The sequence below is a fragment of the Danio aesculapii genome, chromosome 25 (assembly GCF_903798145.1).
Source record: "Danio aesculapii chromosome 25, fDanAes4.1, whole genome shotgun sequence".
In the NCBI taxonomy this organism is placed as follows: domain Eukaryota; kingdom Metazoa; phylum Chordata; class Actinopteri; order Cypriniformes; family Danionidae; genus Danio; species Danio aesculapii.
Genome location: NC_079459.1, coordinates 16,642,701 through 16,657,458, shown reverse-complemented (window position 1 = coordinate 16,657,458; position 14,758 = coordinate 16,642,701). Strand labels below are relative to the sequence as shown.

Sequence of the window (14,758 nt, the reverse complement as noted above, 5' to 3'; positions counted from 1 at the left end):
CATTGCAGTGACTACTCTATCACCGCTTTTATGATGGCATTTTTGCAGGATTCAGATCCGATTTTTAGAGACTACATTATTAAACATTCACTTCCTCAGATTTACAAGGTGATATACATTTTGTTTTTAAAATTATTTTATTTTAAGTTGTAACTATTGTTATTTACATTTGAAAAACAAATCTAAACATTTTGTAAAGAAAAATTCATATTTTAATGTATTTTTAAAATATTGAAAAATTGTATTGTATTTTGGTTGGAAGTTGTTGTTGTTGTTATTATTATTATTATTATTTCATTTTATCCAGGCTTTACTTGCTGGCTTATGTATCTCTTGTCCTGAAGATCCTTTACACTTTATAGAGGAAAAAATACTATCAATCCTACAGGATCAAGATTTTGAGATTGTCTGGTATGTTGGCTTCTTTAAATATTTGTTTCATTAAATTATACATAAAGCATGCCTTTTTATTGTAAAATCAAGTTCAAGTTAATAGCCCTAAACATGTTTTTATATATATATTTCAGGCACACTTTTATTGACAAAGACAAACAAATCTCCTCACTGGCAGGAGGCATTGTGAATTATATTTTTGGATATCCAGAAGACAGCCTGGTAAAACTCTCTTTACTGTATGTATTTTTTTTTTATTTAGAGTGAATGTTCATGAGCATAAACTCATTTATTCATTTTCCTCCCTCATAGAATCTGTCACATTTGCTGGAGAAAGCTTACACTTGTTACCACACCAACCTGACTAAAATGTGTTTCACGTGAGTACGAAATGTAAAAGTACTTTCGTAAAAGTACGAAATGTTATATTTAAAAGTCAACTGCATTAATATCTTGCCTTTTTGTATTAAAGGGGTTGGAAGAGTTACATCTGGCAGAAGAAGATGAAGGCTGCCCGGCTCCTTGAGAGAATGGAGGAGGCAGAGATATATCACACACAGAGAAGGATAAAACTGGCTTTCATAAAGTGGACAGCATGGGTTCAGTTTCAGAAACAGCGATGGAAAGGTATTAAGCTTTCATGGTCTATAATACAACAGATGTAATTGGAAATAATTTAAACATTTTAGAAATTCCACAAATTTAGTTATATTATGGGGCTGTTGGATGCTTGATTCTGATTGATGAACATTGTAAGGTGTGACATTATTCTCAGGAAACTTACAAGTACAATAATCATGTAATCCGTAAAAAGAAATCAGAATTCTAGTTACGAGCATTTTAAAATATGATTTCATCCAATTGCAAGTAATTTTTGGAATATGATTAAGTAATCCAGATTACATGTAACTGTTACTGCCTGCAGGAACTGATCATTATACTATAGGGCCACTAAAAGCACAACATGTTTGATTCTTAGAACACTATTATATATTTTGTTGACTTATGTACTTATATTATGCCAAACGTTTTGTTTAATGTTCAAATGACATCATAGACCCTTGATTTGTGAGAACTTGCATAATTCCACACTCATTTCACACAACATCATAAAACTATGCCTTTGTTTGTTGTGAATGGACACCCTCTAGAGCTGCGAAAATGACCTACTGTGCCTTTGAAAGCTTGATTATTATTGGCTGAAAATTGTGAATCAGTGGGACTGAGATGTTGAGGTAATTTTCAAAAAAGTCTTTACAAACTAAAAAGATCAGCATAAACTGGAGGTTTCTGAGACTTTTATTTCAGTGTGTTGATGTACTTCCAATTGAAACTAAATATACTGAGTAGGGGCAGTGCTTTTTTTGCGCATCATTCCCTCTTAGCAAACTAATGGTAGAGGGGAATGATTCAGGATGTTGTGGCTGAAGCCGTCAATCTGACATCACAGAGAAGGACCGCCCATCCAAAAATTGAAGCAAATACTCAGATTTGGATTGAAGATTTGTTAAAGTACTGGCACTCATTGTATTAATATAATCACTGTAGGTTTTATAATTTCATTTCAGTATGTCATGATACTGTAGTGATGACGTCATGTTTTTTTTTACATGCTTTTTGTCTCCATACTGTTTTTTATAAGGAAGTGTTACCATCTCATGTGAAGTTTTTTCCCTCTCCGCTGTTGCCACTGGCTTGCATGGTTCGGGATCTGTAGAGCTGCGCATTGATGGATTTGCTCTTCAGTGTTTGAACTCTCAGTAGTGATTATTAAACCACACTGAACTGAGCTAAACTGAACTGAACTTAAACACTACAAACTGAACTGACACGGATTCAATTTACTATGATCTTTCATCTGAAGCTGCTTTGACACAATCTACATTGTAAAAGCGCTATACAAATAAAGGTGAATTGAATTGAATTGAATTGAATTGAATCATGTTCATCCTGTACAGAAAGAGCATGTGAAAGTCAGAAATAAAATGGCACTGCTAAAAACTATTCGGTCTGTCTAATGATTAAGCTACACACTCAAAGCTCAACATGATTACCAAAACAAACTTTTTTCAGTGGATTAATTGTTTACCCAAAGAATTACAATGTGTGATATGCAAAACAAGCATTGTAAATTTTGATTTCACTCAGACTCAGAAAGCATAAAACCATAAAAAGACCTCAAGGTACAACACTGTGTCCTAACAACTTAAATAAGTTAAAGAATTATAGCATTTCTCAATTTTTTTGTCATGGGTTTCTCAATACAACTCTCTGATTGATTTTCTGCACAGCATCATGGGATAATTTAGTTTTTCCGCACAAATTATATTACTAAACATGATTAAAAAATAAAATAAAAATCCTGAAATAATATAAATAAATGGATTCAACACAAGGCAAAATTAGCTAACTAAAATATTACGGAAGTCAAGGGCAGCTTTTTTTCAGCATATCTTCCTTTGTGGAGGATGAATAAATAATGGTAAATTTTTCTTTTTTGTTTTGGTGAACTATCCATTTCAGGCCTTCAGAAATTTTTTAAGTAAATTTAAACTCACAGTACATGTTACAAATAAGGTAGCAACAGAGACCTGGAGTGAAATCCAAAATCTAGTGTCAAAAGACGAACACATATCTTGAAATACAATCAGAACAATGTCTTGAGTAGCCATTGTATAAGTGGAGTCATTTGTAATATCTGTTACAGTAAAGTTAGTAACACTGAAAAACAATATTAATTGGATTTACTAAATTGTTTTAAGGGTACTCGTTTTAAACAATTTATATGGGCTGAATTTAAGCAAACAAATTAAGCTGAACATTACTAAATGTAATTTGCTTGTTTAAATTCTGCCCATATAAATTGTTTGCATGTTACCATATAAATTGAGTGTGTTGTTAATATTTTTGTTCTCTCTATATATCATGTAACAAGGCATTACTTATTTTATCCAGATGCAGAGAGGAAACTACAGAAGGTGCAAGAGTCTGTTCACTGCAGAAAAATCATCACGGCTTGGCATCATGTTGTGCAGGATGCTAAGAGAACAAAGGAATACTTTAAGGTACAATTATAAAAACAATCAGCTAAATCCAAATGCATTTAATTCATGAGGTATTCAGCTATTATACATGTCTGTTCAGAAACTAGAGAGAGATATGAAGGAAAGCCAGAACTTGGACATACCACAGGGTGATGGACAGGACAAACTGTCACTGCTGCCCAACAGGCTGTATCTCAAGGTATCATTTGACCACATACTGTTAAATAACTGGCAAAAACTTTAATCAGCTGTGATTGAAATGAACCGTTTGGTGCAGATCTTCCAAAGTCTGGGTGTGCGTGACCTGCTGAAATGTGCTCAGGTTTGTCAATCATGGAAAGCGATCACTCAGATCAGTTCACTGTGGACTGAGGTTAGTGCAGCTCACTTAAAAACGGTCAAATTTGGCTTTTCCCTTTTGAATTAAGAAGTGCATGTTTAATATTTGTATACATCAAATCTTTTAGAATATAGTAAAAGTATAAAGGAAAATCTACATATTTGCCCTTTTTTTCAAACACATGATGTTATATTAATGTTTTAATGTATTAATTTTGTAAGCATATTGTGTACTTGCAATTGAAAGTGTTGTTTCATTGTGACACTGCATGAAAACATAAGCTGCTAATTCAATACAAGGCAAAACCAATGAAATGTTAGTAATGCTTTAACATCACCCTCATGTTGTTCCAAATTTTAATTACTTTCTCATGTGGAATTGAGGTAAAAGCAAATATGATTTGGCTCCCATTGACCTCATGGACAGAAAATATAATATCAATTGGAAATTAAAATGAGGAAAGTTTTGTGGTAAAATTTAATGTTGGCTTGACAAAGATTTATAAACTATTATGTTGTTAGATGTTAGAAAAATTGTTAACATGAATTAGTATGTTTGCAACATGATTTAGCATGTTGTTAGTATGTTTTTATAGCAAGTGGTATTACTGTATGTTGCTTGCTAGACTTTAGTTTGTATGCATCTAACATGAATTAGCATGTTGCTCGCATATTTCAAACAAAACTCTGCATGTTTCTAACACGTTTCTATTTCAAATTTATGTTTCTAACATGAACTGGCATATCATGTTGCTAGCAATTAGCATGTTGCTAGCATGTTTCTAATTTAAATTACCATCTTTCTAATATGAATAAAAAGTATTAGTATGTTATATGCTTTATTTATGAATTTGCATTTAACATGCTTCTAACAAAGCTAACTGCTAATGTAAATTCTACTATAATGTTAGCACAAATGAATTTCTAGCATAAAATTGATAGCAAACAACTTGTCTCCAGCATAATTACCAGTGTTATCCAGAATTAACAATGCAAGCATGTTTCTTGCATGGTTAGCATGTTGTATGCTAGTTGATAGGCTTTGCTAGTTTGCAAGTAGTTAAAGCCTGGCAATGAAAGTCTGGATTTCTTTATTTTGAAGATAATTTAGAAGTTATATTGCATAAAATGCTGATAAGAATGAGTGTCTGATGTGAGTTTGGTAGTTCAGGCTTCAAGCTTTAGGAATACTTTAGGAAGACCAGACTTTTATAAATGTGGTCTCAGAAGAAGAGGGAGAAGAAGAATCAAAAGCTATTCTGTAATTAATTTTTGACGTGTTTTTTATGCCAATATAAGATGTCAATTTGATGATGTTTTGACAATACGGTACTTTACTCTATGTGCATTGTAGGGATACAAAATCCAGTGTAATCATCAGTGTGTTGATGTCAAATGGATGCGTTTGCAGTTTTGGTGTGTTTTTTAAACGTTGTTTATGTCGTTTTGACATGAAGGTGCCTGCTAAGTGTGCTAAAGGCTGCATGTACAGTGTAACCTGTAAGATGTATTTCCACAGATTGATTTCTCTCCAGAGAGCAGCTGGATCACAGATCAGATGGTGGAGAGAATCCTGCGGCTTCACCGTGTTTATGTGATCTCTGTAAACCTGTGTGGTTGCAGCATGGTGCAAAGACTAAGTTTCAGACGCATCAGTACATTTACCTTCATTTGCCTAGCTACATTCATTTTTTGCTTTGTTAACCTTATAAATATACTGAATACTTTTATTTTCAAAGGTCAATGCAGGAATCTTCAAGAACTGGATCTCAGTGAATGTCCAACTGTTAATGCAAGTACATAATCTTAATAATTTGATGCTGTTTAAATTTCCGGCTCTTCAAAACTAGCATGTTTTGTTTGAAAACACACCGACAGGATGAAAATATGAAGATGATTTTAGAGGGGTGTCAGTCTCTCCTCGGTCTTAATCTGGCCTGCACTCACATTGCCAACGCCACAATAAAAGTCCTGGGAAGGTACAAAAGCCTTATGTTTCTCAGATCTTCAGACTGTACTCAACAATGACTAAAGTTTTTTATGTACTGAATGTTTTTAGTAGATGCTGTGTGATGCTGCGGTCTCTGAATCTGGCATATTGCGTTCATTTCTCTGATAAAGGCCTACAGTATCTGACCACAGGGACGGGTTGTCGCAGACTCCGCCATCTTAACCTCTCTGGTTGCTCCCAGGTTAGTGTTGACTTGCAAAAAATTAATATATGTGCAATTTCTCCAGGCCAGCTATCCTTTGATCTACTGTATCATTTAAAACAAGTATCTCAGGCTTTCTATTAGTTATTGGTTATATGATGCAAATGTCCAATATATTTAATTTACTGCTACATGATTTATAATAAAGGTACTTAAAATTAGACTTTACCCCAGAGTGATCAAATACAGTTTTCATTTTGTACTCTTAGATAACTGTGGATGGATTTACATGTATTGCAGAGACTTGCAACTCACTTCAACAGATTGTGTTGAATGATCTGCCCACCTTAACTGACATCTGTGTGCAGGTAAGTGTTATTTATGGTGGCCGAGAAAGCTTAACGCGCTGCAACTTAAGAAGACACAAAAAAAATACCCCCAAATTATGAAAACATCTCAATCGGTTTGACACATTACAAAGCTTCACAACAGAAACATAAATTAATATTGTTCTGCAAAGCCTCACAATGCAAACACAAATAGCACACTGACAGAACAAAGATCAAGGTCCATAATGAAATTCATAAACATTACAAAATTTGTAAAACACCTGTGAATTATGAAGTAGACACCAGTATAATAACGGATATTTTTTAGTGGTTTAAGACAAATAATATGAAAAAATTCAACTCAGTGATCCTAAATAAGCTTTTGCCTCAAATATTCTTGTGCTACTATTAATTTCACATTAAAAAACCAAGAGTAAAATTTTTTTATATGTGGATGTACCTATAAGAATATGGATTTTACGTTTTTCTGCCGTTTTGTTTTCGAGAATCCGCCAGAGGTCGCTGTGTGCGCTTTTCGAGATCTCAAATTTCCCTCGCGAGTGAGATATTTCCAGCTGCAGGCCCGCAGAACCACACACGTTTTAGGCACACACAATCTAGGCAAACCATATATGGTTACGGTGGATGTTAATGTTATTAACGTCTTCTTGGATATCGTCATCGACATATTTTGATATATATATATATGGTTAATAATTATTGTACACAATAAACAATAGCGTTTACTTTATTTCACAAATATTACGATCGAGACGGGCGAATGGGGGGAACGTTTCCGATCGCAATTCAATTATAATAGACCGAACAGACAGTTTTCTATCAGTCATCATAGATGATCAGTCATTATTGTCTGACAGAGTCAATAGCAGATACTCGTTTGCTGGCCTTGCTGAAAGATCTAAATTGGACAGGTTTAATTTTTATAATGGATTCATTTATAATCAAGGAAATAATAGCAAGTTAATATAGGCAATAATACATTTTATATGTATTAAAAATCTTTTTACATGTAATAAATGTATAACACTATATTAATATTTTACTCAAGCGATTTAATATTGTGTATTTGCTTAATTTTCTAATAACTTTTTAATTAATGATTTCCCACATTAAATACTGTAGTAATTTATAGTAAGCAATATATTGTTTTTAAACCAAAATTTTGCAATAGAAACAAATTAACTGTTAATAATTAATTTCAAAATAATAATAAGTAAATTTATATATATGTAACAGCTGTGACAGTTTAGTAAAAGATCGTAGTTTATAATCAGATAATCAGTTTATAACTATATGCAGGGGCGTAGCAACGGGGGAGGGGGGACAAGAGGAATACGTCCCCCGCACTTTTAGAGACAGACCATTTAGAAACAGGTGATTAAGAATGTAAACCATTGGATTTCATACAACTGTATCCCCCCCACCCCCTCCCTCTTTTAAAATGTCCACTACATCCCTGACTATATTATGTATTGTTTAAATGATTAACTATAGTAATTCATTTTAATGTGACACATTACTGTTTGCTTTTCATATTTTACAATATCATAGTTGTTTAACTAAGTATGATAATATTAAGATCCTAAAATTAGTTCATTGCACTTAATCCTACAATTAGACGGTCTGACGGTTTTCTTCGTGTATGTGGACACATAAATAAAGTCATAAGTGTCTTTAACCAATTATTTTTATTTACATAATTTGAGTTCAGAAACTGCAGAGATGTTAAAATGATCGTTACAATATAATAATAATAACTGAAATGGGAAGTCATATTTGTGAAATTCAATAGTGGCGATAATGCTAAGGAGTTAAGTTACCATATATGGTTTGCCTAAATCGTGTGTGCCTGAAACGTGGTTCTGCGGTTCTGCAGTTGGATATTATTGGAGAACGATCGGCAGACCCACCCTCCCCCTTCATTAAACCCAACCAATTTTATCGATTGACCCGCCCACCCACTTCCTTAAACCCAACCAACATGTTTCAAAAGCAATCCAAAAAAATAAAAGCCCTCGTCTGATTTTTTCTTTTACCACATTTTACCACATTCTCACCCTGCTATTCACTTGTTTGTTTTATATTTTGGATTTTGTTTTTGTCTTACCTGCTTTCTGGAACTTCACCAGACTCGAACCCCCGTCTTCGTGGTCAATTCCTTTCTGCAACTCAAATCCGCCGACGTACGTGGCGCGCTAACGGGACAAACTGGTTGCTGCCAGCATGCCGTCCATATGGAGGTAAGCCGTCGGTCTGCTGGTAAGCGTGAAAAGGAACGGCGTCACACTGCCCCGTAGCGTTCGTTTAAAAAAATGAAATGCAGCCATACGTACCTCCACCTACGTAATTCGCTGTCTCCAGAAATGTCCGCAGGGCTACGTTTTCACAATGAGCCTGTGTCGCATATTATTTAATGTGTTTGGTTTAAGTTCTTTTAAACTGATGTTTTTCCAAACTGGAAGTGCAAACCATAATATGTAGAAAATGATGGATATGAAAATCTAGTTAATGAATTTGAACTGAATATTAATTATTAATTGATTTATGAAAGGTGTTACTTTGTTACAGGTCTTAGTGTCTAGATGTCGTATGCTGACTGGGATTTCTTTACTGGACTCAACAAATTTGTCTGATGCGGCATTCAAAGCTGTCGCTGAAGTGATCGACCTCACCAAGATCCTAATCGAAGGTTTGCATTTGTTTGCTCCAATAATGTGGCATAGGCAGAAAGACAAATCACAGAGGATGTAAATATTCTGTTCTGCATTTCAGGTAATGATGTAATCACAGACAGCAGTGTGAAGGCTCTGTGCCGGAGCTGTCGGAAACTCTCTGAGCTCCATCTGTCCTGCTGTCCTCGAGTGACTGATGCCTGCTTCAAGACTTTAGGAAATCTGACAAAACTTTGTAACTTAAATATCTCTGGCTGTTTTAAGTAAGAGAACACAGGCTAGAACATATGCTAATGCTTTTTCTATGTATTTATTATATACAATTATCTAGTAACATATTTTATACAGAAAATAATGTAATTAAGACCATATTTATATATTATTATTAAAAAATACATGGTTAGAATTAATTAATTCATAAATTTTTTCATATAATTTGTTGTGATTGTCAGGTCTAGTCCACCAAATACAGATTTCTTAAGTCTTCTGAAAAAAAAGTATAAGTTTCAGAGATATCATTAGTAATTTTATTAATTTAATATAGTTAATTTATGGTTTGTATATTTGGTTTGAATACAATACTTACTGTGTTTATAATGTATTGCACAACACTTATGGTGCTCTTGAGATGGGATTTGGGTTTTGTACGGGTTTAAGGGTGGGTTAAGGTGTAAAGGATGGCCAATAGTGTCATTTCAAATGTAATACAGAAATTAATTACAGATGTAATTACATACAGGTATTTAATCAATCATAAGTACAACGTAAAAACATGTATTTACACAATAAGTGCATTGAAATAAATGATTAATTTCAGTGAAAGTACATATTAGTTAAGGCCACCTTATATAAAGTGGGATCCAATTTTGTACCTGATCCAGGGTGACTGATATGGGCCTCCATTACATCACTGAAGGACCGTCTGCCGGTCAACTGCGAGAGCTTGATCTTTCCTACTGCCTAAAGATTACTGATCTGTCCCTGAGGAGAATAACTCAGAAGTGAAAACATTTAACACTTATACACTTTTACACCAAATTCATTGTTAACACTTTAGTTTAGGTCATAATTCACGGGATTACTAAACCATTCAATGACCCTTAACCAAACTAACCATTAATTCAAACCTTAACCCAACTTCTACCTTACTAAACTACTAATTAGCTGCTTGTTAACAGTTTGTAAGGTTGAAGTTGGGTTAAGGTTTGCATTAGGGATGCAGAATAAGCTCACTTTATAACTAATGAACAGTTAATATCCTAATTTAGGCAGGTAATAAGCCAGTTATTAGCATGAATTGTGACCAAAACTAAAGTGTTACCAAATCCTTTACATGCAGTGACTGCCTAAACAAAATATTCATTTACAGATGCATCAGTCTGACCAACCTAGCCTTGTGTTTCTGCGAAAACCTGACAGACAATGGGTTCGAGTGTCTGGACAAATGTTCTTCTCTCATCTCTCTGGACATCTCTGGCTGCAAAATACATGACAAAGTAAATTTAAACTCTTTACTCTTATAATACCTTTATAGCTAGTTATTGCATTACATTACATTACATTGAATTGCATTGCATTGTATTGTATTAAATTAAAAATGCATTTTTTTCCCACAGGGACTAGCAACTCTGGGAGCAAACCCCAGTCTGAGAAAACTGACCGCAGCCGAGTGTGTTTTCATTACAGATATTGGAATAAAGGTTTGTCTCATATTTGATCACTTCAGTGCATTAATGTTTTGATATGCCTTGCATTTGAATTTCAACATATTCTTTGTGATGTATTCTGGTGTTTGTGCAGATGTTTTGCCGGCTATGTCAGCGTCTGGAGCTTTTGGATGTGTGTCAGTGTGTGCGTCTGTCTGACCGAGCGATTAAAGCCCTTTCCTTCTTCTGCAGAACCATCGCCACTGTCAAAATAGCTGGATGCCCCAAAGTACTTATTTAATTCAGCCATTCTAAAACTATCTCTGAAATAAAGGTATGAGAGCTGTCCCTGAATTTCAAGTGGTAATCTTTTGTATTTTTTAGGTACTAATGTTTTTTTGAGGTACTAATATGGACCCTTTGTAAATGTGTAACTTTTGTAAAGGTACCACCAAAATAACAGTTCTCACACCTTTATTTCTGAAACTAAATAAAATGTGCACAAACTAGCTTTGTTAGAAATTAATTGTTAAAGTCAACTTTAAAATTAAATGAGCATAGCCTCTTCTGATGTAGAATCCTCTTTATTTTGTTCCTCTGAAATTAATTGGATTATTCAACCTAGGCTCATTCTGAAAACCTACCCCTGTATACATTTCTGAAGAGCACCAAATATGTCCCAGGAGCTATGATTTTATTGCAGTTTTTGTTTTCGCGAATCCACTAGAGGTCGTTGTGTATGCTTTTTAAGATCTCAAATTTCTCTTGTGAGTGCCATTTGAGCCTATTGTTCTCTCGTAAATCTACCGCTATCGACTGACTGACTGAGTGATCGACTGACCCACCCTCCTCCTTCTCTAAACCCAACCAATAGTGTTTTCAAAAGCAGATTGACCAGAGAACACCAAATTCCCTAAACCCAACCGACAGCATTTTCAAAAGCAATCCAGAAAAAGAAAAGCCCTCACCTGATTTGTGCCACATTTTTAGATTTTACTACAGTCTCGCCATGTTGTTTGCTTGTTTATTTTTTGGCTTTCTGGAACTGTTCTTTGTTGGACTCAAACGCTGTCGTCGTGGTCAACTCCACTCTGCATCTCAAGTCCACCGACGTACATGATGAGCCACTCGACAAACTGGTGAGAGTGAGAAAGCCGTCCATACAGAGGTAAACAGTCAGCTGGTAAGCACAGAAAAATCTGACATTGTCCATAGCGTTCATTTCAACATAGGCTCATTCTGAAAACGTTGACCTACATAAGTTTCTGGAGAACATGAATTATGTTGCCAGAGGTACGTATGGCTGCATTTCATCTTTAAATTAAAGCTACGGGGCTGTATAATACCGTTCCTTTTTGCGCTTACCAGCTGACCACTTACCTCCGTATGAACAGCTTCGCTGTTACCAGTTTGTCAAGTGGCTCGTCACATATGTCGATGGACTTGAGATGCAGCGAGGAGTTGACCACAATGATGGGATTCGAGTCTAGTGAAGAACGGTTCCAGAAAGCAGGTAAGAATAAAACAGAAGCCAAAAAATAAAATAAACAAGTAAATAACAGGGTTTTTTAAAATATGAAAACGAGTCAAAAATCAGGCAAGGGTTTTTCTTTTTCTGCATTGCTTTTTAAAACTGTCAGTTGAGTTTAGGGAAGTGGGTGGGTCAATCTGTGCTTTTGAAAACACTATTGATTAGGGAAGGAGGAGGGTGGGTCAGTCAATCGTGGCTTATGGTGGGTTTACGTGAAAACAGCAGGCGCGATTGGCACTCAGGAGAGAAATCTGAGATCTCAAAAAGCATACACAGCGACCTCTGGTGGATTTGCAAAAACAAAACCTGCCAAAAACGTACCACCTGGGACATATTTGGAAATCTCCAGATATGTATGCAGAGGTACGTTTTCAGAATGAGCCTGGGTTGGTTTGTTTTAAAGACAAAATGCAGAAATACGTATTTCTGGTTACATAATTCACGATTTCCAGAAATGTATATAGGGCTACATCTCAGAATGTTTATTCGTCAATCTCATTTTGACAGGTTGTCCCCCCTCACACTAGCAGACATTTTATATATCTTTTTATGACCAGATAATACATTTTATAATTTTTTTTAATAAAATTTCTAAATTGAAGTTTAAGTTTAGGATTTTTCTGACAGTACAGTTGAAGACAAAATTAGTCTGTGAAACTTTAATTCTTTTAAAAATATTTCCCAAGTGTCATTTAAAGGAGATTGTTTTCAGCACATTTTTAAACATAACAGCTATAATAACTAATTCATAACATTTTTTTTTTATTTTGTCTTTGCATTGAGGATGATACATAATATTTTACTGGTTATTTTGCAAGATAATATTTAGCTTAAAGTGCAATTTAAAAGCTTAACTATAGGTTAATAGGTTAACTAGGTAAGTTAAGTTATTTATAGGAAAGTCATTGGATAACACTGGTTTGTTTTATTGCCAATCAAAAAATATCTAGATTTCTTTAGGCGGCTGATGATAATAATGATCCTAAAATTGTAAAAAATAAAATAAAATAAAACAGCTTTTATTCCAATCAAACAAATGAGCCAAAATAATGAGAAAACAAATCAGAAATAGTGTGAAAATATTTGAAACATTTAGGAGGGCTAATCATTTTACACTCAACCGTATATATGTATATAATAAAATAATTTAATTACAAAACAGATCTGGTTCCTTAGATATTTGGACCTGTACATTATACAGTATATTAGCTGAGGTTATGTTTTCCTCTGCCAGATGACCGATGCAGCAGTGAAGTATCTAACCAGAGCTGGTCATTTCCTGAGGGAACTGGATGTGAGTGGTTGTTCTCTCTTGACCGACCACACAGTCTGCTTTCTTCAGTGCAGCTGTTTGCATCTGCGCTCCATCAACATGCTTTACTGCAGGAACATCTCCAGGTGGGATTTCATCTCAATCAGTAATGATAAGAGCTAATTAGTGCCAACACAAATACATCAACACAACAGTTTCAGATGCATTACTGTTTATAATGTTGACTTGTAACCTCAGACAGGCTGCTCTGAAGCTCCACCACCGTGTCCAACGCTGGAAACACAGTAATGATGACGGGCCTACATTCTGGATTAATGACAGCTAGACTGGAGAAACACAAGCTGAGTTTCCTTCACCCTGTGTTGATGCACATTTTGAAGTATCACTTGAAAACGACTGATAGAAATGCCAAATATATATATTTTTAAAAATCCTAAACGTTTTTACATTTGCTTGAGGTGGTTTTGGACTTGTTGAAAAATGGTTAAAATGATTAATAAAAGTCAAACAAACTCTGATGCACACTTTAAAAATTACTTTTACTGCTTTTAAAACTACTTATTAAATGAGTTGAATAGACTATTCATAAGTTTTTTTGGGGGACAGTTTAATTGTTTTATGGGTACTACTTTTGAATAATGGTCTGTTAGTAATAATGGGTATTTACTAACATTATGAATAATCTTGTAAAGCTTTTATTAAAAGTTCAACATTTACAAATGCATTATTAACATCCAATCATCCACCATGAGTTAACATGAAGTAAAAAGAACTAGTGTTATTTACGTTACTTAAACAACCTTAGCTAAAGTTAACAAAAATATTATAAATGTATTACTAATTGTTTGTTCATGTTAGTAAATACATTAACTAGCATTAACTAATGGACTACTATTTTAAAGCATTATCATTTTATGTTCAATCCACTTACATTTGTAATGATTAAGTTAACTTCATCGAACCTAGCATTTTTAGCGTAGCATCATCTGTCTCCATTTTGAATTAGCTGAGAGTTTGTAGTGCTACTGATATGATTTTTTGAAATAATAATCACTGTATTTTTTACAGAGACAGATGGTGTTTTATTTCTGCATTTTACTGTACTCCTCTGAGTGCTCTGGTTTCCCCATAAGTCCAAAAACATGTGGTATAGGTGAATTGGGTAGGCTATATTGTCCGTAGTTTATGTGTGTGAATGAGTGTGTATGGATGTTTCCCAGTTATGGGTTGCAACTGGAAAAGCATCCGCTGCGTAAAACATATGCTGGATAAGTTGGCGGTTCATTTCACTGTGGTGACCCCAGATTAATAAAGGGTCTAAGCTGAATAAAATTGAATGAATGAATTTTACTGTACA

General features: G+C 34.4%; 1 protein-coding gene across 1 annotated transcript; it reads left to right on the top strand.

Annotated features, from left to right (window-relative positions):
- Nucleotides 1-33: 33 nt before the first annotated feature.
- fbxl13 (F-box and leucine-rich repeat protein 13) lies at nucleotides 34-13,807 on the top strand. The gene is made up of 20 exons (XM_056452433.1): nucleotides 34-108; nucleotides 308-411; nucleotides 528-615; nucleotides 706-773; nucleotides 866-1,020; nucleotides 3,349-3,458; nucleotides 3,538-3,636; nucleotides 3,715-3,810; nucleotides 5,296-5,568; nucleotides 5,655-5,755; nucleotides 5,836-5,968; nucleotides 6,199-6,297; nucleotides 8,848-8,968; nucleotides 9,052-9,214; nucleotides 9,833-9,952; nucleotides 10,321-10,447; nucleotides 10,568-10,651; nucleotides 10,752-10,886; nucleotides 13,363-13,526; nucleotides 13,639-13,807. Exons 1-20 carry the CDS (start codon nucleotides 34-36, stop codon nucleotides 13,724-13,726), a joined length of 2,403 nt encoding a protein of 800 aa, XP_056308408.1. The 3' UTR covers nucleotides 13,727-13,807.
- Nucleotides 13,808-14,758: the final 951 nt, after the last annotated feature.